General features: G+C 40.3%; 3 protein-coding genes across 3 annotated transcripts; all 3 read right to left on the reverse strand.

The window, feature by feature from the left end:
• Positions 1-272: 272 nt before the first annotated feature.
• On the reverse strand, positions 273-2,596 carry LOC308413291 (PRAME family member 12-like; the record flags this gene model as incomplete). Its single annotated transcript, XM_080908214.1, has 3 exons — positions 273-846; positions 1,655-2,242; positions 2,568-2,596. 3 exons carry the CDS (start codon positions 2,594-2,596, stop codon positions 273-275), a joined length of 1,191 nt encoding a protein of 396 aa, XP_080764340.1.
• Positions 2,597-11,818: 9,222 nt separating this feature from the next.
• LOC308413292 (PRAME family member 12-like) lies at positions 11,819-14,142 on the reverse strand (the record flags this gene model as incomplete). The annotated part of the gene is given in 4 exon segments (XM_080908215.1): positions 11,819-12,392; positions 13,201-13,370; positions 13,374-13,788; positions 14,114-14,142. Coding segments are annotated over 4 exon segments (1,188 nt in total).
• Positions 14,143-23,366: 9,224 nt separating this feature from the next.
• On the reverse strand, positions 23,367-25,695 carry LOC308413293 (PRAME family member 12-like; the record flags this gene model as incomplete). The annotated part of the gene is made up of 3 exons (XM_080908216.1): positions 23,367-23,940; positions 24,755-25,342; positions 25,667-25,695. 3 exons carry the CDS (start codon positions 25,693-25,695, stop codon positions 23,367-23,369), a joined length of 1,191 nt encoding a protein of 396 aa, XP_080764342.1.
• Positions 25,696-26,125: the final 430 nt, after the last annotated feature.

The raw sequence follows: 26,125 nt of genomic DNA on the forward strand, positions 1-26,125 counted from the left end.
TACGTGAAGTTGGTGGGATGCAGGCTGTCAAATTGTCAAATATCACTGCTGTCCTAGGGTGTGTGTGCTATACACAATAGGATGAAATTAAGTTCATAGTACTCAGTATTAAGAGGTCTCCATTAAGTCAGAAGAAGTTGATTGGAGATCAAATAGAAAGAAATAATCCTCTACCCATATACATCCAAAAAGTCCTGAATGCACATGGTGGATGCCTCTAATGAATCACATGAGGCCTACCTTCCATTAATAAGAGGCCAGAAATGCTCTCTTCATATTTCTTCCCAACAGTCACACAGTCTGGCCTTCAAATCATAGATAAAGTATTTACGACAATCTAAACATCTCTTACTCACAAAGTAGACCTGTTTTGGCTGCCTTATTTCCTTCAGTGTGTCCATAAGCTCAGAACAAAGTTGGACAAATCTCTGTGGAATAACATCACCAATGTCATCATAGACCTCGTCAGGGGCAGGGTACTTCTCCAGGGTCAGCTGTGTGAGGTTGGCTGTATGCTGCAACAGCTTCTTCAGGCTGCCCATGGATAAGAAGTTCTTCAGAAAATTGACTTCAGTGAGCTGAGAACACTGGCTGAGCCCAGGGAGGAAAGCACTGATTTGGAAGTCCATGATATCACAATGCTTCAATTTTAATGTCTGTAGGGTAGCTTTCAGTCTTTCTAGTAGGCTTCCTAGAAACGGATGACCTAAATTATTAAATGTGACACTACTCAGGTCCAGGTGTTTGAGCTGATGGATGCATGGACACTGGGACAAATACTCCATATCTGAGAGTGACAAAAGGCAGTCTGTTATAGCAAGGGTCTCTAATGGACTCTCCAAGCACCTAGAGAGAGAAATGAGAGAGAAAGTTACTTTAGTCAACTTCAATATTTATTTGAAGAGAAAGTCTGTAACTTCAAAGTAGCAGAGCGAACACTGGCCCAAGGTCATTTTCAAGTTATTATTTTGGTCAAGCCTTTGGTGCTCCCTATGGGAGACCTAACAATACCTATAGCTGCTACTGCCTAAGCTCTACAGTGCCCTCTGAACTAGTAAGCAGAAAACATATGGGGGGACACATACTGTATGGAGGGAAACCCAACAGGAACACTGCGAACCACTTAGGAACATTCCCAGGTCTGCCAACATTTAATTCAACAGGTTCCAGCTTCCACACATATCCACTCTTTTGAACATGAGACATCATTTTGACCACAAGCATCCACTCATATGTCATCTATTAAACCCCTTCATGTGCCTATATTTCCTTTGAACCACGGAAAGACAGAGGCAGATGGAACCTGCTTCCATAGTTGAGGTAAGTGTTGACATGAGATTATAGGTCCTGTAAGGTCTCACACACTCTGTACATTTATTTTCCCTTCATCTGGGTTTCTCAAGACACCTACTGTAAATCATGTAAGCATATGACAGTCTAAATTTACTAAGGTGACTAGTCATGGTGTTACCTCAGCATGAATTTCACTAGTAATCAATCTATGCTCACATCTATGTAACATTAAAAATGGCTGGGAAATCACTGTATACACTAATACTTAATGCAAACCAGAACAAAAACTACAACAACAACAACAACAACAAACAAAAGGTTCTTTTCTCACTAATGGATAAAGATCTCTGTCCTTTCTTACCCCAGCACTTGTTCTAGGCTGTCCTCCACGAAGCAGACTCCATTCAAATAGAGATGCTGGAGCTTATGCAGTTTGGAGAAGTGGGGAAGAATCTTTGAATGAGACCAGGCTATAATCTCTTTGGTCCAACGCCATACCAAAGGTACAGAGATTTCTTTGAAAATGAGTTTCTCGAGGCTTTTCATCTGGCCCAGGCCTGGGGCTAGCCTTATAAGGGTAGGCATATCCCAGCATGTTTTGATTTCCAGTTCCTGGATTGAGCTTGGATCAAAAACCTCCAACAAATACAGGGGGTCATATGCAGGAACGACATGAAAAGTCAACTTTGGAGAGATCACACGGATCACATCTTTTCGCTGCTTGGCCCAATGATAAAAATACCTTAGGTATTTGGAGGGCCTGTGGGACAAGATGGAAAGGTTTAACAATATAGTCAGGGCACCTTTCTCCTCAGGAATGGGGCAATTCTCCGATGGCTTGCTCATGCAGATGACATCCGGAGAGCAGACAACATGCTGCATTCCAGCACAGCCATTCCAGAAGTCATGGTAGACATCTCTTAAATCAAGCTCTTGTAGCTTCCAACTCCTGTGGGTAAAACAGAAGGACATCTAGATGAGGAGATACAATTTGTAATCTGCATGACCTCACAATTCATCTTCCCTTCAGTCTATTCCTTGGACAAATCTTCCAATTTTAGTGACAGGCAAAAAAGCATGGACTGACTCAATGTATATGTACCCTTTCTGCTCTAAGCAATGCTAGACACAATACTGGACTGATTTTTTTTTTTATTCTTGAAGACACTGAGCCACAAAATCAAAAGCCTCCAATTAACCTTGAAACCACTGTGGTTACTCGATTCACCAGTCCATCCACATACATTCCTCCAGGCTATCTTGGTCTAACTTACCTAGGTCTATTCTTCTTTGTCATCAGCATGTCAAGGCCATTTAGCACAGCTTTCAGGACTTTAAGGCTAAGAGATTGTCCCAGACCTCCCAGAGGAAGGCATGGGAAGGGCCATGCTGCCACCATGTGCCTAAGGAGGTTAAGTTGTTTGCTATTGAATGCATCTTTGAACAGTGGTGGAAAATTTTGCTTGGGCAGGTGTGGCAGAGCAGAGATGGTCAAGGCTTCATCTTTCAGCAGGCTTCTTCTTGCCAGTAGCTGGAGTGTGGGTGGGTTTTTCAAGTTCATCATGGCTTTTAGAGATGCAGATGCTCTAGGAATATCTAAAAAATGGAAATAATCCATTTAAGTTTATTTTAGCCCATCTCTTCAAGCTGCCAAACCGCACTAATCACATACACCAGACAGGGTCTCAATTACTGGTCTGGTGACATTGAAATATTTTGATATCTGGTGACATGGTTTCTGTCTCTCTCATTTCCATAGTTTATTCAAGTTCCTCCTGCAATTAGAAGAGGGCCCATTTCAACAGACCTTCCCTATTACTTTGCCCAATCTGATCCAATTTAACCTGTGATTTCTACTCTTCTCACAAAGAAGAGCTTCAGATATAATTCAGACCAATTTGTGTGAAAACATTAAGCATATTCTACCATCAATGGAGCAAAGTATTTCATGAAATAGATACAAATTTTACTTCTTTAAGGTTTAGAAGTAGGAGCAATGTTGAATTCTGTTCTTTAAGAGAGTGAATATAGTAGGCCTGAGCAGCTTGTTATTGAAGGATTTTTTTTATTCTTTCTAGAATCTTTCTATCCACCTTCCTCATATCTGCTGAGCCTGAACCATACAGACCACCTTTTATTCCCTACAGTTTTCCTGGTTCATTTAGTCCTGCCAGGCATACCAATGTGCCCCGTGGGCCTTGTATCCCCTTTCTAAATGCAATCTTCTTCACCCCTCAGCAGGTCTGTAGATCACTACAAGCTCCCAAAAAGAATAGAAGCTACACAGGAAAAACATCACAGTCAAGTAATATAAGCAATGGATATCTCAGAGACTGAACCATCATCAAAAGAAGATGGAATGAGTAGACCCAGGGCTCCCCCACACAATGTACCCTTGATGCAGCTTGGTTGCACATGGGCCAAAACAAACAGAGAAAGTGTCTATCCAAAAGCCATAGCCTGTGTGTGGGACAAGTCTTCTGCCTTGTAGGATTACAGTAGGGAAGGAAACACCTAATCATTCAGACTTTATGTACCAGAATGGGGAGATACACAGATGGCACACCCATTCTAAAAACAAAAAGGCAAAAGGAGTGGAAGAAAGCCTTTGGAATATGGTAAATGGGAGGAGAATTGAGCAGGTGTTAGTAAATAAAAAACCAATCAACAAATAAAACAGAAATCTGAATGCTCTGATTGTTTGAAGTTTCCTTGAACTCATACCCAAGAGTCCTCTACATACAATTTTCTTACTTGTCATTTTATAATTCTATATTCACTTTGAATTAAAATTTTAAGGTAGATTAGAGTATATAAGAATAAATCAAGTTCTTCAGTGTGCCCGAGTCCTTGAATATTTCCTTCATAGCCCACTGTAAACCAGCAGGGAAAGGCTGCTTCAGAACTAAGGAGGTAGAGACTGAATATTCAGTGTCTCATGACACTTGACCACCTATGGATTTCTGGCTAACTTGGGCTAAATGAAGTTTCCTGCTTCAAAATAACCAGGTTAAGAAATCAAGCAAGGAAGCAAGCAAAGAAACACCCACATACAAAAACAAATTAAGATTAAACGGATGCTGTCCAGCAAAGGATGAGAATAAATGACTTCCCTGTTTTGGACACTGCTCTCAGAAATTTTATTCTCAGCATTCTAGTTACTCTCTTGAAACTCCAAGTCTCAGACTGTCTGTTATAGCCAATCCCTTCCTTTAATACTCTTTCACCATTACACATTCTCTTCCTAGCCACACCTCTCAGGCCAATAAGCTACCTCATAGGAACATGAATTCTTTCCCCATTTTATCCTGTTTAGACTTCCCTGTAGTCAATCCGATCCTCAATTGCAAATGTATAAACCATGGGATTATGGTCATGATTGAAACGCATCCATGATATTTCTCAAACTCTGAGTCCTGGCATGGTTTTATTCTTCCGTATTACTTTTCAGCCTATTTATCAGATTCCTCTGGTAAAATTAGAGAACCTGAGCTGACAGTTAGGTCTTGGGCATTAACTGAGTGTGCTTGAATGAGATAGGGTGTGTCTAGTATGATTTAATCTCCTGGCAGGAAAATGAGTATTCATAATTTTTTTTATTCTTAAAGCTTTTACCAGACCATACTCAACCCTGCTCCCCCTGTTTAACCTACCTCCCACATCTCATCCTCTGCCGCTCCTATATCTCTAATAGGATTTTATCATCCCTCTAACCCACAAGACTTTCCGACATTCTTATTCAAAAATTCTCTCAAATATTAGCTTCAGCTGTTCTGTTGTGGAGTCCTTTGTTTGGGAGCTCATTTCCTTTGTGCATGCTGCCTAATAGATACTCAGTGTCTGACAGATCCCAGGAGTCCAGGTTAGGTGAGGTTTCTGGTTTTCTTATAGTGTAGCACTTTGTATTAGTCAGGGTTCTCTAGAGTCACAGAATTTATGAATAGTCTCTATGTAGCAAGGAGGTACTTATGGGAGACTTACAGTCTGTAGTGCAATCCCTGAAAATGTCCGGCAGCAGCTGCGAAGTCAAAGATATAGCAGATGCTCAATCCCACAGGGCAAGTAGTCAGAGCTCCACTAGGCAGGCAGGAATAGTCCCTGTAGGCAGGCAGGCAGGAATACTCCCTGTAGGCAGGCAGGCAGGCAGGCAGGCTGAGAGTGAGCCTTCCTTATTCCAAAGTCCTTATATAGGTCTCCAACTGAAGGTGTGTCCCAGATTAAAGGTGTGTGCTACCACACCTGGATCTGGGATTTGCTTGTCCCAGATGACCTTCAGCTCAGTGATCCCCTTGCCTTAGTTTCCTAAGTTTCTTGGCCTCTATGCCTCAAGATCTCTGGCTCAAGATCTCTGCAGTGAGATTGTCAGTGGCTTCCTACCAGGTGTCATTTCATTTGATTGTCTTCATGGAGATCTAAACAAAGTGAGCAGAGTACTATATAACACTGTCTTAAGGCAGAAAAATTACTGAAACATACAGGTTTGCATAGGCTACAGGGTGAGTTGCAGATAGATCTAATGTATGCTGTTAGATTTTACATAGTGAAAAAAAGTCTAAAAGCAAACCTGGCTCAATGCAGCAGATGGGAAAGTTCAGTACAAGGCTGTTAACTACACACATGAAAATAAAAATGAATGATTCCACACCACTAAAATTTAATCACACATACACATGCTAGCACCAACAATGTACATTCTCCTGTGAACACAAATGTATTTCTGAAGTGGACTTGAGAGGGTCAGGATGTTAAGAATACATTCCTACTGTAACAATAAAGAAGAAAAAAAGATGACAGCAGATGTTGTCACGGTTGTGGAGAAAGAGGAACACTTCTCTACTCTTGGTGGGGTTGTAAACTGATACAACCACTCTGGAAATCAGTCTGGCCATTCCTCAGAAAATTGGACATAGTACTACCTGAAGATCCAGCTATTCCACTTCTGGGCATATAACCCAGAGACACTCCAATATACAACAAAGATACATGTACCACAATGTTCATAGCAGCTCTATTTATAATAGCCAGAAGCTGGAAAGAACCCAGATGTCCTTCAGTAGATGAATGGAACAAAACTTGTGGTACATTTACACAGTAGAGTACTACTCAGCTATCAGAAACAATGACTTAACCAAATTCTTATGAAAATGGTTGCAGCTAGAGAATATCATCCTGAGTGAGATAACACAATCACAAAAGCACAGACATAATATGCAGTCACTGACAGTGGGATGCTAACCCCAGAGGCTCGGACTGCCCCAGAAACAACTCACAGACTGTGTGAAGTTCAAGAAAAAAAAAAAAGAAAAGAAAACAAACAAACAAAAAAAAACAAAAACCCCATTATGCTCAATCCTTACACACCAAGAAAACGTTGACTAATTCCGGGTTACATCCTGTTTTACATGTACATTTGCTCATTGTAACTAGTAAGACCTTAATGCACAGTGTCAAACCTTAAAAAAAAGAAAAAAAAAAGCCAAGCAATGCAATTTCAAAAAGGTATTTGTATACAATTATGGAAAAATGTTTAATTTTTTTTTCTTTTATCTTTGTTTTTTAAAATAAGGTTTAAAAAAACAAAAAAGAAAAAGAATATTTATTTATATGTTGTCACTAAATCTGTAATTTTTAATACCGAATAAAATTTCCTCAGCTGTTTAAATACAGAGAAAAACTTCACTTTAATAACAAACATCAGAGCTCAGGACAGGTAGAGAAAAAAAACAAACTCTAAAAAAGAACTTAATTAAATGGAACACAGAAACTTAGGGATGACATGATAACTCTACTCCCCTTCACTCTATACCCAAATCCGTATACCTCTTGACAGAAGTTATAACAAACGCAGATGACTCCTAATTATTAAAGAATTTCGAGGGTGTCGAACAGCTCACACATCGATTTGGGAAACATTATGCTTTCCAAAAATCATGTCTACCTCTAGGTCTCCACCAACCTTAAAGCAGAAATTGGGTGCTAGTCACAAGGGCTTCACTAAAGGGGTCCCTGTAGAATAGAGTGACAGCATGTTCAACCACACATCGATTTGCACTTGAAGATGACCATAGCCTGTAGGAGTAGAATTCAGCTTCAAGATTAATTCCTGTTTCCCAATGATGGGCCCCTAATCATGCATCAGTCACATCATAAAACATAGTCCTGTTTCTACCCATGTTCATGAAGCTAGAGGAATTCTAATTAGAGGTGGAAGAGGTGGTGGTAAGAGAGGAGATTCCAAAGCTTTTAGATCAGATCCATTTTAGATGAACTGTCCTACATTTGAAAACCTGTATACCAACAGGCTGGTAAGTAGCATTAGTTTCCAAGTTGCCCACCAACATAACCATAGCCTAGCTCCAGTCTCTAGGATAACTGCAAGAATACAAGGGTTACCATGTTACACCTTCAACAAGAACAGTGTTCCCAGGTTATTTTCTCAACAAACATTCATCCCCATGTTACAAGCCCATGCACTTTCTAATGACCATAATGCAGAGGAGAGCAGAAATTCCTTTATGATATGGTGTCTAACATTAGCTCATTGTGTTATAGGTTCCAGCAGCTTTCCAATTAGATGCTTGCACACATACACCCTGACTGATTCTCACAATAGTGCTTTTCTCCATAGACACTCAGGGCTGACAACCACCCAGAACTGTCCCTTGTCAAAGTGGTGCATGAGCAGAGAAAGAGGTATCTAAAATAAATTCACAACACTGTGGTGAGTTACATCTGATTTGCTCCTGTCCGTTTTGGGGAGATCACTAACATTATGCTGGCACAAATATCTGACCCAAAACACCATTGGATTAGCCTTGTGCGTGGCACCACCCAAAGCCTCATTTAGTAGGGAAAGGAGCAGAATGGTATCAATGAAGGAGAGGTACTCATCAGATGGAACACAGATTCTTTGCAAGCCAGGACAACTCTGACTTCAGGCTTGCAGACAGTTTCTTCTCTGGCTCTACTGAAGCTTTAACAATTTACTACTCAGCCTCCCCTTCACAGCTGGAACTCTCCACATAAATTGCTATAGCTGAGGAAACATTTGAATCTCAACCAGGAAAACCTGGTCAGGAGGTTTTGTTTGCCTTGTGTTAAAAAACTAAAAGGGAAACAAAATATTCAAGAATAAAATTCAAGTTAATTTCAAAATGTTTGATAATTCAGGCCCCCAAACCTGACGCTTCTCAGGGAGTGGGCAATTCCTTAAATCCAAATGAAGGATGAAGCCAGGGAAAGGATTTAGTCTGTTTTCCTTTCTGAGAAGAAAAACAAACAAAACAAAAAACAATAAACAAAATAAACCCTACTGTATCAGAAATACCAGATATGGTGGCACTTGCCTGTACCCCAACACTTGGGATGGGAAAGGTAGAGGAGGAGAAGATTGAGAAGTGCCTGAGCTTCATGGTAAGAGGCCAGCCTTGGTAAATGCAAAGCTGTCTCAAATACTGATCCAATCAGATGGCATACTGGGTACATAAACTCTATGCATAGCCTAATTACTCAAGTTAGAGTCACATAGTTAAAGAGAGAAAAGACACACACAGAGAGACAAACACAAAACAAATGAAAAAAACTTACTTGCCTTTAATATCAATAGGGTTGAGAAATTTCTTGGAGTTTAATAGAACTTACTGCTCATGTATAAGACCCAGTTACAAATCCTACTACTCATCTGGCTACCTCTAGTTCCACAGGAACAATGCTCTCTTCTGTAGACACACACAAAACACACTCACACATCCATACACACGAAAAAAGACATAGAAAATAAAATAAATCTAAATAACAATGATAATAACACTGCATTTTTCAATATTATTGTTTGATAAAATAGGAAAAAAATACTCCATAGAGGAACAGTTCTATGAAGAGGGCTATGACTTCATGGCTTCACTCCTCAGAAAGGTGTCCAGTAGCCAGTGTCAGCTGTATCATGGTTTTATTTTGTTCAGAAAGGACAATATTATATGCAGACTTGCATTTGCGGTTGGACCTAAGAAAGTGTGACTGGGATGAGAATGTTTGTGTGTGGATCTCAAAGGTGTTGGCTTTTCTTTAGGACTAACCTATTGGTTTTGCAGGCATATTGGCTGGCAACTGGAACAGAAGAGCTATTTCCAATTCTCTGTTATCTCATAGTGTAGTATGACTATTTCTTAGGTGACAGTGTAAATGGTGTAGCTATCCCTAACATCTGATGCAGTTATTGCATTTTCTGACTTTGTCTTTATTTCTTTTTGTTTCGACTGTTCAGTGTAGAGCAGCATCACAGGCATTCCGATTGGACCAATCAGGGGGTTGGTTGATGTGTGAATTCAAGGCCACCCTAGTTATGTAGTTTATATAATAAATTCCAACCTGCCTACATAGTGATGCCATTCAGTGTCTGGCTTACCTCACTCACTATCATGCTTTACACTTGAATACTTTTACTTTCAAAATTCCTGGTATCAATGACTATTTGCTGGATATTAGTCTATTTTATGGATGTACAAAATTTTGCTTATCCATTTTACCTGAGGAAAATCTAGGTTGTTTTCAATTACTAATAGAAATAAACATGCTCAGAATATTGTTAGGATGCGTGCTTGTGGTGTAATGAGACATTTCTGGGAACAAGGCTCAGAAGTGAAATATCTGCACTTAGCATAGAAATCATCCAATTTTTCAATTTTTTCAAAAGTAATTAGTTTCTAACCCAATTATGTCTCAGAATGTTGATAAGCTTCAAACATACCTACTCATTGACATCCCCAAAAAAAACGTTGGCTTCCACCTTGGGGACTTTTACACATTCTTTCTTTACTTTCCTGTTTCATAGTTCTGATCCAGCACCCAGGAATTAAAGTGGCCTAGGCAACATCTATTCTGCAATATGTATTAGTGTATACCTTTAATCCCCATGCTCATATTGCTTGTGGATCTTATGACTTGGAAGCTAAACTTCGCACCACAGTGACTCCAAACAGCCAGAGATACATCCCTAACACTCACACAAACCGGCGAGTGCACACAGACACATGAACACAGTGAGGGAGTTGAATAGTTGAGAGGAGGAAGAGAAGAAGAAGAAAGAGGGAAAGGAGCTGGGAGAAGGAAAAAACCTAAGTGATAGAGAGAGAAAGACAGAGAAACAGAAAGTAAGAAGAAAACCTGCCCTGGAAGCTTTGTCTCCCCAGACACTCCAGATGGCAGAAACTGGGAAGAGAGTTCTGAGAATGAGCTGCCATTTCTCAAGAGTAAAACCTTGAATTCTGCATTCTAAAACCCCCAAAAGTATTCTTTCCTTATGGAGAACATCCTAAAATCCACAAAAACATTTTCCAGATATAGCAGAATCTTGGTATGAGAAGGCAAAAAGGCAAAGAGAGCCAGCCCTCCTTCTTCTGATGTCCTCAAGTAGGTCTCCACCTGAAGGTTTGTCCCAGATTAAAGGTGTTTAGCACCACACTTGGATCTTAGACTTGCTTTGTCCCAAATGAGCTTGAGCTCAGTGATCTCCTCCCCTTAGTGTCCTAAGATTCATAGCCACTATGTGTCAAGATCAGGATCAAAGATGGGTCTCCCAAATATGGATTGTGGTTTATTCCAGATATAGTCAACTGGACAAACAGAAATAGCCACTACACAATTCAACATGTGCACTGGCAATACAACAGCTCTCCTCAAGGTGAGTAGCAACCATTCTTAAACACTGGTTCATGTCACTAATGGAATCCATACAGCATTTTAATAGGGTCTCTTGAAGCATAAGATTATAAAGTTTCTGCAAGGAAATAACATGGTAAGGTTTAAAGGACTCTGAAAACTCTAGGAGGAGGAGGGGGAAGAGACAAGGGTACCCAATTCTATCGGTTTAGGATATGTTCAATGAACAAGTTTCACATAAGAGTATTCAGCAAAGATAAAACAAAGCATGTTCTCATTCAAAAGTGATTTATTGGAACCTATGAGAAAGTATAATGCTACGTGATTACAGATGATAATATAAGGCATCAGAGCCTTCCAATTAACAGATAGATACAAAATAACAGGGATAGGAGCCTCATACAGTACTTATGGTTTCAGCCAATCTTCTACTTCAAAAACAATTATATGTATACTGTACAGAACAGTATGTGAGGGGCAGCCAAAAGTGGATGTCATCCAGAGGACAAATGACACAGAGCCCTCCTAAACCAGTCCATTATCCTCTTCGTGATGTCGTGTCCCTTTCCTTCCTTCACATTCCCGATGGTCTCTCATACGTGAAGTTGGTGGGATGCAGGCTGTCAAATTGTCAAATATCACTGCTGTCCTAGGGTGTGTGTGCTATACACAATAGGATGAAATTAAGTTCATAGTACTCAGTATCAAGAGGTCTCCATTAAGTCAGAAGAAGTTGATTGGAGATCAAATAGAAAGAAATAATCCTCTACCCATATACATCCAAAAAGTCCTGAATGCACATGGTGGATGCCTCTAATGAATCACATGAGGCCTACCTTCCATTAATAAGAGGCCAGAAATGCTCTCTTCATATTTCTTCCCAACAGTCACACAGTCTGGCCTTCAAATCATAGATAAAGTATTTACGACAATCTAAACATCTCTTACTCACAAAGTAGACCTGTTTTGGCTGCCTTATTTCCTTCAGTGTGTCCATAAGCTCAGAACAAAGTTGGACAAATCTCTGTGGAATAACATCACCAATGTCATCATAGACCTCGTCAGGGGCAGGGTACTTCTCCAGGGTCAGCTGTGTGAGGTTGGCTGTATGCTGCAACAGCTTCTTCAGGCTGCCCATGGATAAGAAGTTCTTCAGAAAATTGACTTCAGTGAGCTGAGAACACTGGCTGAGCCCAGGGAGGAAAGCACTGATTTGGAAGTCCATGATATCACAACGCTTCAATTTTAATGTCTGTAGGGTAGCTTTCAGTCTTTCTAGCAGGCTTCCTAGAAACGGATGACCTAAATTATTAAATGTGACACTACTCAGGTCCAGGTGTTTGAGCTGATGGATGCATGGACACTGGGACAAATACTCCATATCTGAGAGTGACAAAAGGCAGTCTGTTATAGCAAGGGTCTCTAATGGACTCTCCAAGCACCTAGAGAGAGAAATGAGAGAGAAAGTTACTTTAGTCAACTTCAATATTTATTTGAAGAGAAAGTCTGTAACTTCAAAGTAGCAGAGCGAACACTGGCCCAAGGTCATTTTCAAGTTATTATTTTGGTCAAGCCTTTGGTGCTCCCTATGGGAGACCTAACAATACCTATAGCTGCTACTGCCTAAGCTCTACAGTGCCCTCTGAACTAGTAAGCAGAAAACATATGGGGGGACACATACTGTATGGAGGGAAACCCAACAGGAACACTGCGAACCACTTAGGAACATTCCCAGGTCTGCCAACATTTAATTCAACAGGTTCCAGCTTCCACACATATCCACTCTTTTGAACATGAGACATCATTTTGACCACAAGCATCCACTCATATGTCATCTATTAAACCCCTTCATGTGCCTATATTTCCTTTGAACCACGGAAAGACAGAGGCAGATGGAACCTGCTTCCATAGTTGAGGTAAGTGTTGACATGAGATTATAGGTCCTGTAAGGTCTCACACACTCTGTACATTTATTTTCCCTTCATCTGGGTTTCTCAAGACACTTACTGTAAATCATGTAAGCATATGACAGTCTAAATTTACTAAGGTGACTAGTCATGGTGTTACCTCAGCATGAATTTCACTAGTAATCAATCTATGCTCACATCTATGTAACATTAAAAATGGCTGGGAAATCACTGTATACACTAATACTTAATGCAAACCAGAACAAAAACTACAACAACAACAACAACAACAAACAAAAGGTTCTTTTCTCACTAATGGATAAAGATCTCTGTCCTTTCTTACCCCAGCACTTGTTCTAGGCTGTCCTCCACGAAGCAGACTCCATTCAAATAGAGATGCTGGAGCTTATGCAGTTTGGAGAAGTGGGGAAGAATCTTTGAATGAGACCAGGCTATAATCTCTTTGGTCCAACGCCATACCAAAGGTACAGAGATTTCTTTGAAAATGAGTTTCTAGAGGCTTTTCATCTGGCCCAGGCCTGGGGCTAGCCTTATAAGGGTAGGCATATCCCAGCATGTTTTGATTTCCAGTTCCTGGATTGAGCTTGGATCAAAAACCTCCAACAAATACAGGGGGTCATATGCAGGAACGACATGAAAAGTCAACTTTGGAGAGATCACACGGATCACATCTTTTCGCTGCTTGGCCCAATGATAAAAATACCTTAGGTATTTGGAGGGCCTGTGGGACAAGATGGAAAGGTTTAACAATATAGTCAGGGCACCTTTCTCCTCAGGAATGGGGCAATTCTCCGATGGCTTGCTCATGCAGATGACATCCGGAGAGCAGACAACATGCTGCATTCCAGCACAGCCATTCCAGAAGTCATGGTAGACATCTCTTAAATCAAGCTCTTGTAGCTTCCAACTCCTGTGGGTAAAACAGAAGGACATCTAGATGAGGAGATACAATTTGTAATCTGCATGACCTCACAATTCATCTTCCCTTCAGTCTATTCCTTGGACAAATCTTCCAATTTTAGTGACAGGCAAAAAAGCATGGACTGACTCAATGTATATGTACCCTTTCTGCTCTAAGCAATGCTAGACACAATACTGGACTGATTTTTTTTTTTATTCTTGAAGACACTGAGCCACAAAATCAAAAGCCTCCAATTAACCTTGAAACCACTGTGGTTACTCGATTCACCAGTCCATCCACATACATTCCTCCAGGCTATCTTGGTCTAACTTACCTAGGTCTATTCTTCTTTGTCATCAGCATGTCAAGGCCATTTAGCACAGCTTTCAGGACTTTAAGGCTAAGAGATTGTCCCAGACCTCCCAGAGGAAGGCATGGGAAGGGCCATGCTGCCACCATGTGCCTAAGGAGGTTAAGTTGTTTGCTATTGAATGCATCTTTGAACAGTGGTGGAAAATTTTGCTTGGGCAGGTGTGGCAGAGCAGAGATGGTCAAGGCTTCATCTTTCAGCAGGCTTCTTCTTGCCAGTAGCTGGAGTGTGGGTGGGTTTTTCAAGTTCATCATGGCTTTTAGAGATGCAGATGCTCTAGGAATATCTAAAAAATGGAAATAATCCATTTAAGTTTATTTTAGCCCATCTCTTCAAGCTGCCAAACCGCACTAATCACATACACCAGACAGGGTCTCAATTACTGGTCTGGTGACATTGAAATATTTTGATATCTGGTGACATGGTTTCTGTCTCTCTCATTTCCATAGTTTATTCAAGTTCCTCCTGCAATTAGAAGAGGGCCCATTTCAACAGACCTTCCCTATTACTTTGCCCAATCTGATCCAATTTAACCTGTGATTTCTACTCTTCTCACAAAGAAGAGCTTCAGATATAATTCAGACCAATTTGTGTGAAAACATTAAGCATATTCTACCATCAATGGAGCAAAGTATTTCATGAAATAGATACAAATTTTACTTCTTTAAGGTTTAGAAGTAGGAGCAATGTTGAATTCTGTTCTTTAAGAGAGTGAATATAGTAGGCCTGAGCAGCTTGTTATTGAAGGATTTTTTTTATTCTTTCCAGAATCTTTCTATCCACCTTCCTCATATCTGCTGAGCCTGAACCATACAGACCACCTTTTATTCCCTACAGTTTTCCTGGTTCATTTAGTCCTGCCAGGCATACCAATGTGCCCCGTGGGCCTTGTATCCCCTTTCTAAATGCAATCTTCTTCACCCCTCAGCAGGTCTGTAGATCACTACAAGCTCCCAAAAAGAATAGAAGCTACACAGGAAAAACATCACAGTCAAGTAATATAAGCAATGGATATCTCAGAGACTGAACCATCATCAAAAGAAGATGGAATGAGTAGACCCAGGGCTCCCCCACACAATGTACCCTTGATGCAGCTTGGTTGCACATGGGCCAAAACAAACAGAGAAAGTGTCTATCCAAAAGCCATAGCCTGTGTGTGGGACAAGTCTTCTGCCTTGTAGGATTACAGTAGGGAAGGAAACACCTAATCATTCAGACTTTATGTACCAGAATGGGGAGATACACAGATGGCACACCCATTCTAAAAACAAAAAGGCAAAAGGAGTGGAAGAAAGCCTTTGGAATATGGTAAATGGGAGGAGAATTGAGCAGGTGTTAGTAAATAAAAAACCAATCAACAAATAAAACAGAAATCTGAATGCTCTGATTGTTTGAAGTTTCCTTGAACTCATACCCAAGAGTCCTCTACATACAATTTTCTTACTTGTCATTTTATAATTCTATATTCACTTTGAATTAAAATTTTAAGGTAGATTAGAGTATATAAGAATAAATCAAGTTCTTCAGTGTGCCCGAGTCCTTGAATATTTCCTTCATAGCCCACTGTAAACCAGCAGGGAAAGGCTGCTTCAGAACTAAGGAGGTAGAGACTGAATATTCAGTGTCTCATGACACTTGACCACCTATGGATTTCTGGCTAACTTGGGCTAAATGAAGTTTCCTGCTTCAAAATAACCAGGTTAAGAAATCAAGCAAGGAAGCAAGCAAAGAAACACCCACATACAAAAACAAATTAAGATTAAACGGATGCTGTCCAGCAAAGGATGAGAATAAATGACTTCCCTGTTTTGGACACTGCTCTCAGAAATTTTATTCTCAGCATTCTAGTTACTCTCTTGAAACTCCAAGTCTCAGACTGTCTGTTATAGCCAATCCCTTCCTTTAATACTCTTTCACCATTACACATTCTCTTCCTAGCCACACCTCTCAGGCCAATAAGCTACCTCATAGGAACATGAATTCTTTCCCCATTTTATCCTGTTTAGACTTCCCTGTAGTCAATCCGATCCTCAATTGCAAATGTATAAACCATGGGATTATGGTCATGATTGAAACGCATCCATGATATTTCTCAAACTCTGAGTCCTGGCATGGTTTTATTCTTCCGTATTACTTTTCAGCCTATTTATCAGATTCCTCTGGTAAAATTAGAGAACCTGAGCTGACAGTTAGGTCTTGGGCATTAACTGAGTGTGCTTGAATGAGATAGGGTGTGTCTAGTATGATTTAATCTCCTGGCAGGAAAATGAGTATTCATAATTTTTTTTATTCTTAAAGCTTTTACCAGACCATACTCAACCCTGCTCCCCCTGTTTAACCTACCTCCCACATCTCATCCTCTGCCGCTCCTATATCTCTAATAGGATTTTATCATCCCTCTAACCCACAAGACTTTCCGACATTCTTATTCAAAAATTCTCTCAAATATTAGCTTCAGCTGTTCTGTTGTGGAGTCCTTTGTTTGGGAGCTCATTTCCTTTGTGCATGCTGCCTAATAGATACTCAGTGTCTGACAGATCCCAGGAGTCCAGGTTAGGTGAGGTTTCTGGTTTTCTTATAGTGTAGCACTTTGTATTAGTCAGGGTTCTCTAGAGTCACAGAATTTATGAATAGTCTCTATGTAGCAAGGAGGTACTTATGGGAGACTTACAGTCTGTAGTGCAATCCCTGAAAATGTCCGGCAGCAGCTGCGAAGTCAAAGATATAGCAGATGCTCAATCCCACAGGGCAAGTAGTCAGAGCTCCACTAGGCAGGCAGGAATAGTCCCTGTAGGCAGGCAGGCAGGAATACTCCCTGTAGGCAGGCAGGCAGGCAGGCAGGCTGAGAGTGAGCCTTCCTTATTCCAAAGTCCTTATATAGGTCTCCAACTGAAGGTGTGTCCCAGATTAAAGGTGTGTGCTACCACACCTGGATCTGGGATTTGCTTGTCCCAGATGACCTTCAGCTCAGTGATCCCCTTGCCTTAGTTTCCTAAGTTTCTTGGCCTCTATGCCTCAAGATCTCTGGCTCAAGATCTCTGCAGTGAGATTGTCAGTGGCTTCCTACCAGGTGTCATTTCATTTGATTGTCTTCATGGAGATCTAAACAAAGTGAGCAGAGTACTATATAACACTGTCTTAAGGCAGAAAAATTACTGAAACATACAGGTTTGCATAGGCTACAGGGTGAGTTGCAGATAGATCTAATGTATGCTGTTAGATTTTACATAGTGAAAAAAAGTCTAAAAGCAAACCTGGCTCAATGCAGCAGATGGGAAAGTTCAGTACAAGGCTGTTAACTACACACATGAAAATAAAAATGAATGATTCCACACCACTAAAATTTAATCACACATACACATGCTAGCACCAACAATGTACATTCTCCTGTGAACACAAATGTATTTCTGAAGTGGACTTGAGAGGGTCAGGATGTTAAGAATACATTCCTACTGTAACAATAAAGAAGAAAAAAAGATGACAGCAGATGTTGTCACGGTTGTGGAGAAAGAGGAACACTTCTCTACTCTTGGTGGGGTTGTAAACTGATACAACCACTCTGGAAATCAGTCTGGCCATTCCTCAGAAAATTGGACATAGTACTACCTGAAGATCCAGCTATTCCACTTCTGGGCATATAACCCAGAGACACTCCAATATACAACAAAGATACATGTACCACAATGTTCATAGCAGCTCTATTTATAATAGCCAGAAGCTGGAAAGAACCCAGATGTCCTTCAGTAGATGAATGGAACAAAACTTGTGGTACATTTACACAGTAGAGTACTACTCAGCTATCAGAAACAATGACTTAACCAAATTCTTATGAAAATGGTTGCAGCTAGAGAATATCATCCTGAGTGAGATAACACAATCACAAAAGCACAGACAAAATATGCAGTCACTGACAGTGGGATGCTAACCCCAGAGGCTCGGACTGCCCCAGAAACAACTCACAGACTGTGTGAAGTTCAAGAAAAAAAAAAAAAAGAAAAGAAAACAAACAAACAAAAAAAAACAAAAACCCCATTATGCTCAATCCTTACACACCAAGAAAACGTTGACTAATTCCGGGTTACATCCTGTTTTACATGTACATTTGCTCATTGTAACTAGTAAGACCTTAATGCACAGTGTCAAACCTTAAAAAAAAGAAAAAAAAAAGCCAAGCAATGCAATTTCAAAAAGGTATTTGTATACAATTATGGAAAAATGTTTAATTTTTTTTTCTTTTATCTTTGTTTTTTAAAATAAAGTTTAAAAAAACAAAAAAGAAAAAGAATATTTATTTATATGTTGTCACTAAATCTGTAATTTTTAATACCGAATAAAATTTCCTCAGCTGTTTAAATACAGAGAAAAACTTCACTTTAATAACAAACATCAGAGCTCAGGACAGGTAGAGAAAAAAAACAAACTCTAAAAAAGAACTTAATTAAATGGAACACAGAAACTTAGGGATGACATGATAACTCTACTCCCCTTCACTCTATACCCAAATCCGTATACCTCTTGACAGAAGTTATAACAAACGCAGATGACTCCTAATTATTAAAGAATTTCGAGGGTGTCGAACAGCTCACACATCGATTTGGGAAACATTATGCTTTCCAAAAATCATGTCTACCTCTAGGTCTCCACCAACCTTAAAGCAGAAATTGGGTGCTAGTCACAAGGGCTTCACTAAAGGGGTCCCTGTAGAATAGAGTGACAGCATGTTCAACCACACATCGATTTGCACTTGAAGATGACCATAGCCTGTAGGAGTAGAATTCAGCTTCAAGATTAATTCCTGTTTCCCAATGATGGGCCCCTAATCATGCATCAGTCACATCATAAAACATAGTCCTGTTTCTACCCATGTTCATGAAGCTAGAGGAATTCTAATTAGAGGTGGAAGAGGTGGTGGTAAGAGAGGAGATTCCAAAGCTTTTAGATCAGATCCATTTTAGATGAACTGTCCTACATTTGAAAACCTGTATACCAACAGGCTGGTAAGTAGCATTAGTTTCCAAGTTGCCCACCAACATAACCATAGCCTAGCTCCAGTCTCTAGGATAACTGCAAGAATACAAGGGTTACCATGTTACACCTTCAACAAGAACAGTGTTCCCAGGTTATTTTCTCAACAAACATTCATCCCCATGTTACAAGCCCATGCACTTTCTAATGACCATAATGCAGAGGAGAGCAGAAATTCCTTTATGATATGGTGTCTAACATTAGCTCATTGTGTTATAGGTTCCAGCAGCTTTCCAATTAGATGCTTGCACACATACACCCTGACTGATTCTCACAATAGTGCTTTTCTCCATAGACACTCAGGGCTGACAACCACCCAGAACTGTCCCTTGTCAAAGTGGTGCATGAGCAGAGAAAGAGGTATCTAAAATAAATTCACAACACTGTGGTGAGTTACATCTGATTTGCTCCTGTCCGTTTTGGGGAGATCACTAACATTATGCTGGCACAAATATCTGACCCAAAACACCATTGGATTAGCCTTGTGCGTGGCACCACCCAAAGCCTCATTTAGTAGGGAAAGGAGCAGAATGGTATCAATGAAGGAGAGGTACTCATCAGATGGAACACAGATTCTTTGCAAGCCAGGACAACTCTGACTTCAGGCTTGCAGACAGTTTCTTCTCTGGCTCTACTGAAGCTTTAACAATTTACTACTCAGCCTCCCCTTCACAGCTGGAACTCTCCACATAAATTGCTATAGCTGAGGAAACATTTGAATCTCAACCAGGAAAACCTGGTCAGGAGGTTTTGTTTGCCTTGTGTTAAAAAACTAAAAGGGAAACAAAATATTCAAGAATAAAATTCAAGTTAATTTCAAAATGTTTGATAATTCAGGCCCCCAAACCTGACGCTTCTCAGGGAGTGGGCAATTCCTTAAATCCAAATGAAGGATGAAGCCAGGGAAAGGATTTAGTCTGTTTTCCTTTCTGAGAAGAAAAACAAACAAAACAAAAAACAATAAACAAAATAAACCCTACTGTATCAGAAATACCAGATATGGTGGCACTTGCCTGTACCCCAACACTTGGGATGGGAAAGGTAGAGGAGGAGAAGATTGAGAAGTGCCTGAGCTTCATGGTAAGAGGCCAGCCTTGGTAAATGCAAAGCTGTCTCAAATACTGATCCAATCAGATGGCATACTGGGTACATAAACTCTATGCATAGCCTAATTACTCAAGTTAGAGTCACATAGTTAAAGAGAGAAAAGACACACACAGAGAGACAAACACAAAACAAATGAAAAAAACTTACTTGCCTTTAATATCAATAGGGTTGAGAAATTTCTTGGAGTTTAATAGAACTTACTGCTCATGTATAAGACCCAGTTACAAATCCTACTACTCATCTGGCTACCTCTAGTTCCACAGGAACAATGCTCTCTTCTGTAGACACACACAAAACACACTCACACATCCATACACACGAAAAAAGACATAGAAAATAAAATAAATCTAAATAACAATGATAATAACACTGCATTTTTCAATATTATTGTTTGATAAAATAGGAAAAAAATACTCCATAGAGGAACAGTTCTATGAAGAGGGCTATGACTTCATGGCTTCACTCCTCAGAAAGGTGTCCAGTAGCCAGTGTCAGCTGTATCATGGTTTTATTTTGTTCAGAAAGGACAATATTATATGCAGACTTGCATTTGCGGTTGGACCTAAGAAAGTGTGACTGGGATGAGAATGTTTGTGTGTGGATCTCAAAGGTGTTGGCTTTTCTTTAGGACTAACCTATTGGTTTTGCAGGCATATTGGCTGGCAACTGGAACAGAAGAGCTATTTCCAATTCTCTGTTATCTCATAGTGTAGTATGACTATTTCTTAGGTGACAGTGTAAATGGTGTAGCTATCCCTAACATCTGATGCAGTTATTGCATTTTCTGACTTTGTCTTTATTTCTTTTTGTTTCGACTGTTCAGTGTAGAGCAGCATCACAGGCATTCCGATTGGACCAATCAGGGGGTTGGTTGATGTGTGAATTCAAGGCCACCCTAGTTATGTAGTTTATATAATAAATTCCAACCTGCCTACATAGTGATGCCATTCAGTGTCTGGCTTACCTCACTCACTATCATGCTTTACACTTGAATACTTTTACTTTCAAAATTCCTGGTATCAATGACTATTTGCTGGATATTAGTCTATTTTATGGATGTACAAAATTTTGCTTATCCATTTTACCTGAGGAAAATCTAGGTTGTTTTCAATTACTAATAGAAATAAACATGCTCAGAATATTGTTAGGATGCGTGCTTGTGGTGTAATGAGACATTTCTGGGAACAAGGCTCAGAAGTGAAATATCTGCACTTAGCATAGAAATCATCCAATTTTTCAATTTTTTCAAAAGTAATTAGTTTCTAACCCAATTATGTCTCAGAATGTTGATAAGCTTCAAACATACCTACTCATTGACATCCCCAAAAAAAACGTTGGCTTCCACCTTGGGGACTTTTACACATTCTTTCTTTACTTTCCTGTTTCATAGTTCTGATCCAGCACCCAGGAATTAAAGTGGCCTAGGCAACATCTATTCTGCAATATGTATTAGTGTATACCTTTAATCCCCATGCTCATATTGCTTGTGGATCTTATGACTTGGAAGCTAAACTTCGCACCACAGTGACTCCAAACAGCCAGAGATACATCCCTAACACTCACACAAACCGGCGAGTGCACACAGACACATGAACACAGTGAGGGAGTTGAATAGTTGAGAGGAGGAAGAGAAGAAGAAGAAAGAGGGAAAGGAGCTGGGAGAAGGAAAAAACCTAAGTGATAGAGAGAGAAAGACAGAGAAACAGAAAGTAAGAAGAAAACCTGCCCTGGAAGCTTTGTCTCCCCAGACACTCCAGATGGCAGAAACTGGGAAGAGAGTTCTGAGAATGAGCTGCCATTTCTCAAGAGTAAAACCTTGAATTCTGCATTCTAAAACCCCCAAAAGTATTCTTTCCTTATGGAGAACATCCTAAAATCCACAAAAACATTTTCCAGATATAGCAGAATCTTGGTATGAGAAGGCAAAAAGGCAAAGAGAGCCAGCCCTCCTTCTTCTGATGTCCTCAAGTAGGTCTCCACCTGAAGGTTTGTCCCAGATTAAAGGTGTTTAGCACCACACTTGGATCTTAGACTTGCTTTGTCCCAAATGAGCTTGAGCTCAGTGATCTCCTCCCCTTAGTGTCCTAAGATTCATAGCCACTATGTGTCAAGATCAGGATCAAAGATGGGTCTCCCAAATATGGATTGTGGTTTATTCCAGATATAGTCAACTGGACAAACAGAAATAGCCACTACACAATTCAACATGTGCACTGGCAATACAACAGCTCTCCTCAAGGTGAGTAGCAACCATTCTTAAACACTGGTTCATGTCACTAATGGAATCCATACAGCATTTTAATAGGGTCTCTTGAAGCATAAGATTATAAAGTTTCTGCAAGGAAATAACATGGTAAGGTTTAAAGGACTCTGAAAACTCTAGGAGGAGGAGGGGGAAGAGACAAGGGTACCCAATTCTATCGGTTTAGGATATGTTCAATGAACAAGTTTCACATAAGAGTATTCAGCAAAGATAAAACAAAGCATGTTCTCATTCAAAAGTGATTTATTGGAACCTATGAGAAAGTATAATGCTACGTGATTACAGATGATAATATAAGGCATCAGAGCCTTCCAATTAACAGATAGATACAAAATAACAGGGATAGGAGCCTCATACAGTACTTATGGTTTCAGCCAATCTTCTACTTCAAAAACAATTATATGTATACTGTACAGAACAGTATGTGAGGGGCAGCCAAAAGTGGATGTCATCCAGAGGACAAATGACACAGAGCCCTCCTAAACCAGTCCATTATCCTCTTCGTGATGTCGTGTCCCTTTCCTTCCTTCACATTCCCGATGGTCTCTCATACGTGAAGTTGGTGGGATGCAGGCTGTCAAATTGTCAAATATCACTGCTGTCCTAGGGTGTGTGTGCTATACACAATAGGATGAAATTAAGTTCATAGTACTCAGTATTAAGAGGTCTCCATTAAGTCAGAAGAAGTTGATTGGAGATCAAATAGAAAGAAATAATCCTCTACCCATATACATCCAAAAAGTCCTGAATGCACATGGTGGATGCCTCTAATGAATCACATGAGGCCTACCTTCCATTAATAAGAGGCCAGAAATGCTCTCTTCATATTTCTTCCCAACAGTCACACAGTCTGGCCTTCAAATCATAGATAAAGTATTTACGACAATCTAAACATCTCTTACTCACAAAGTAGACCTGTTTTGGCTGCCTTATTTCCTTCAGTGTGTCCATAAGCTCAGAACAAAGTTGGACAAATCTCTGTGGAATAACATCACCAATGTCATCATAGACCTCGTCAGGGGCAGGGTACTTCTCCAGGGTCAGCTGTGTGAGGTTGGCTGTATGCTGCAACAGCTTCTTCAGGCTGCCCATGGATAAGAAGTTCTTCAGAAAATTGACTTCAGTGAGCTGAGAACACTGGCTGAGCCCAGGGAGGAAAGCACTGATTTGGAAGTCCATGATATCACAACGCTTCAATTTTAATGTCTGTAGGGTAGCTTTCAGTCTTTCTAGCAGGCTTCCTAGAAACGGATGACCTAAATTATTAAATGTGACACTACTCAGGTCCAGGTGTTTGAGCTGATGGATGCATGGACACTGGGACAAATACTCCATATCTGAGAGTGACAAAAGGCAGTCTGTTATAGCAAGGGTCTCTAATGGACTCTCCAAGCACCTAGAGAGAGAAATGAGAGAGAAAGTTACTTTAGTCAACTTCAATATTTATTTGAAGAGAAAGTCTGTAACTTCAAAGTAGCAGAGCGAACACTGGCCCAAGGTCATTTTCAAGTTATTATTTTGGTCAAGCCTTTGGTGCTCCCTATGGGAGACCTAACAATACCTATGGCTGCTACTGCCTAAGCTCTACAGTGCCCTCTGAACTAGTAAGCAGAAAACATATGGGGGGACACATACTGTATGGAGGGAAACCCAACAGGAACACTGCGAACCACTTAGGAACATTCCCAGGTCTGCCAACATTTAATTCAACAGGTTCCAGCTTCCACACATATCCACTCTTTTGAACATGAGACATCATTTTGACCACAAGCATCCACTCATATGTCATCTATTAAACCCCTTCATGTGCCTATATTTCCTTTGAACCACGGAAAGACAGAGGCAGATGGAACCTGCTTCCATAGTTGAGGTAAGTGTTGACATGAGATTATAGGTCCTGTAAGGTCTCACACACTCTGTACATTTATTTTCCCTTCATCTGGGTTTCTCAAGACACCTACTGTAAATCATGTAAGCATATGACAGTCTAAATTTACTAAGGTGACTAGTCATGGTGTCACAGCAGCATGAATTTCTCTAGTAATCAATCTATGCTCACATCTATGTAACATTAAAAATGGCTGGGAAATCACTGTATACACTAATACTTAATGCAAACCAGAACAAAAACTACAACAACAACAACAACAACAACAACAAACAAAAGGTTCTTTTCTCACTAATGGATAAAGATCTCTGTCCTTTCTTACCCCAGCACTTGTTCTAGGCTGTCCTCCACGAAGCAGACTCCATTCAAATAGAGATGCTGGAGCTTATGCAGTTTGGAGAAGTGGGGAAGAATCTTTGAATGAGACCAGGCTATAATCTCTTTGGTCCAACGCCATACCAAAGGTACAGAGATTTCTTTGAAAATGAGTTTCTCGAGGCTTTTCATCTGGCCCAGGCCTGGGGCTAGCCTTATAAGGGTAGGCATATCCCAGCATGTTTTGATTTCCAGTTCCTGAATTGAGCTTGGATCAAAAACCTCCAACAAATACAGGGGGTCATATGCAGGAACGGCATGAAAAGTCAACTTTGGAGAGATCACACGGATCACATCTTTTCGCTGCTTGGCCCAATGATAAAAATACCTTAGGTATTTGGAGGGCCTGTGGGACAAGATGGAAAGGTTTAACAATATAGTCAGGGCACCTTTCTCCTCAGGAATGGGGCAATTCTCCGATGGCTTGCTCATGCAGATGACATCCGGAGAGCAGACAACATGCTGCATTCCAGCACAGCCATTCCAGAAGTCATGGTAGACATCTCTTAAATCAAGCTCTTGTAGCTTCCAACTCCTGTGGGTAAAACAGAAGGACATCTAGATGAGGAGATACAATTTGTAATCTGCATGACCTCACAATTCATCTTCCCTTCAGTCTATTCCTTGGACAAATCTTCCAATTTTAGTGACAGGCAAAAAAGCATGGACTGACTCAATGTATATGTACCCTTTCTGCTCTAAGCAATGCTAGACACAATACTGGACTGATTTTTTTTTTATTCTTGAAGACACTGAGCCACAAAATCAAAAGCCTCCAATTAACCTTGAAACCACTGTGGTTACTCGATTCACCAGTCCATCCACATACATTCCTCCAGGCTATCTTGGTCTAACTTACCTAGGTCTATTCTTCTTTGTCATCAGCATGTCAAGGCCATTTAGCACAGCTTTCAGGACTTTAAGGCTAAGAGATTGTCCCAGACCTCCCAGAGGAAGGCATGGGAAGGGCCATGCTGCCACCATGTGACTAAGGAGGTTAAGTTGTTTGCTATTGAATGCATCTTTGAACAGTGGTGGAAAATTTTGCTTGGGCAGGTGTGGCAGAGCAGAGATGGTCAAGGCTTCATCTTTCAGCAGGCTTCTTCTTGCCAGTAGCTGGAGTGTGGGTGGGTTTTTCAAGTTCATCATGGCTTTTAGAGATGCAGATGCTCTAGGAATATCTAAAAAATGGAAATAATCCATTTAAGTTTATTTTAGCCCATCTCTTCAAGCTGCCAAACCGCACTAATCACATACACCAGACAGGGTCTCAATTACTGGTCTGGTGACATTGAAATATTTTTATATCTGGTGACAT

The sequence above is a fragment of the Micromys minutus genome (assembly GCF_963924665.1).
Source record: "Micromys minutus genome assembly, chromosome: 32".
Classification (NCBI taxonomy): Eukaryota; Metazoa; Chordata; class Mammalia; order Rodentia; family Muridae; genus Micromys; species Micromys minutus.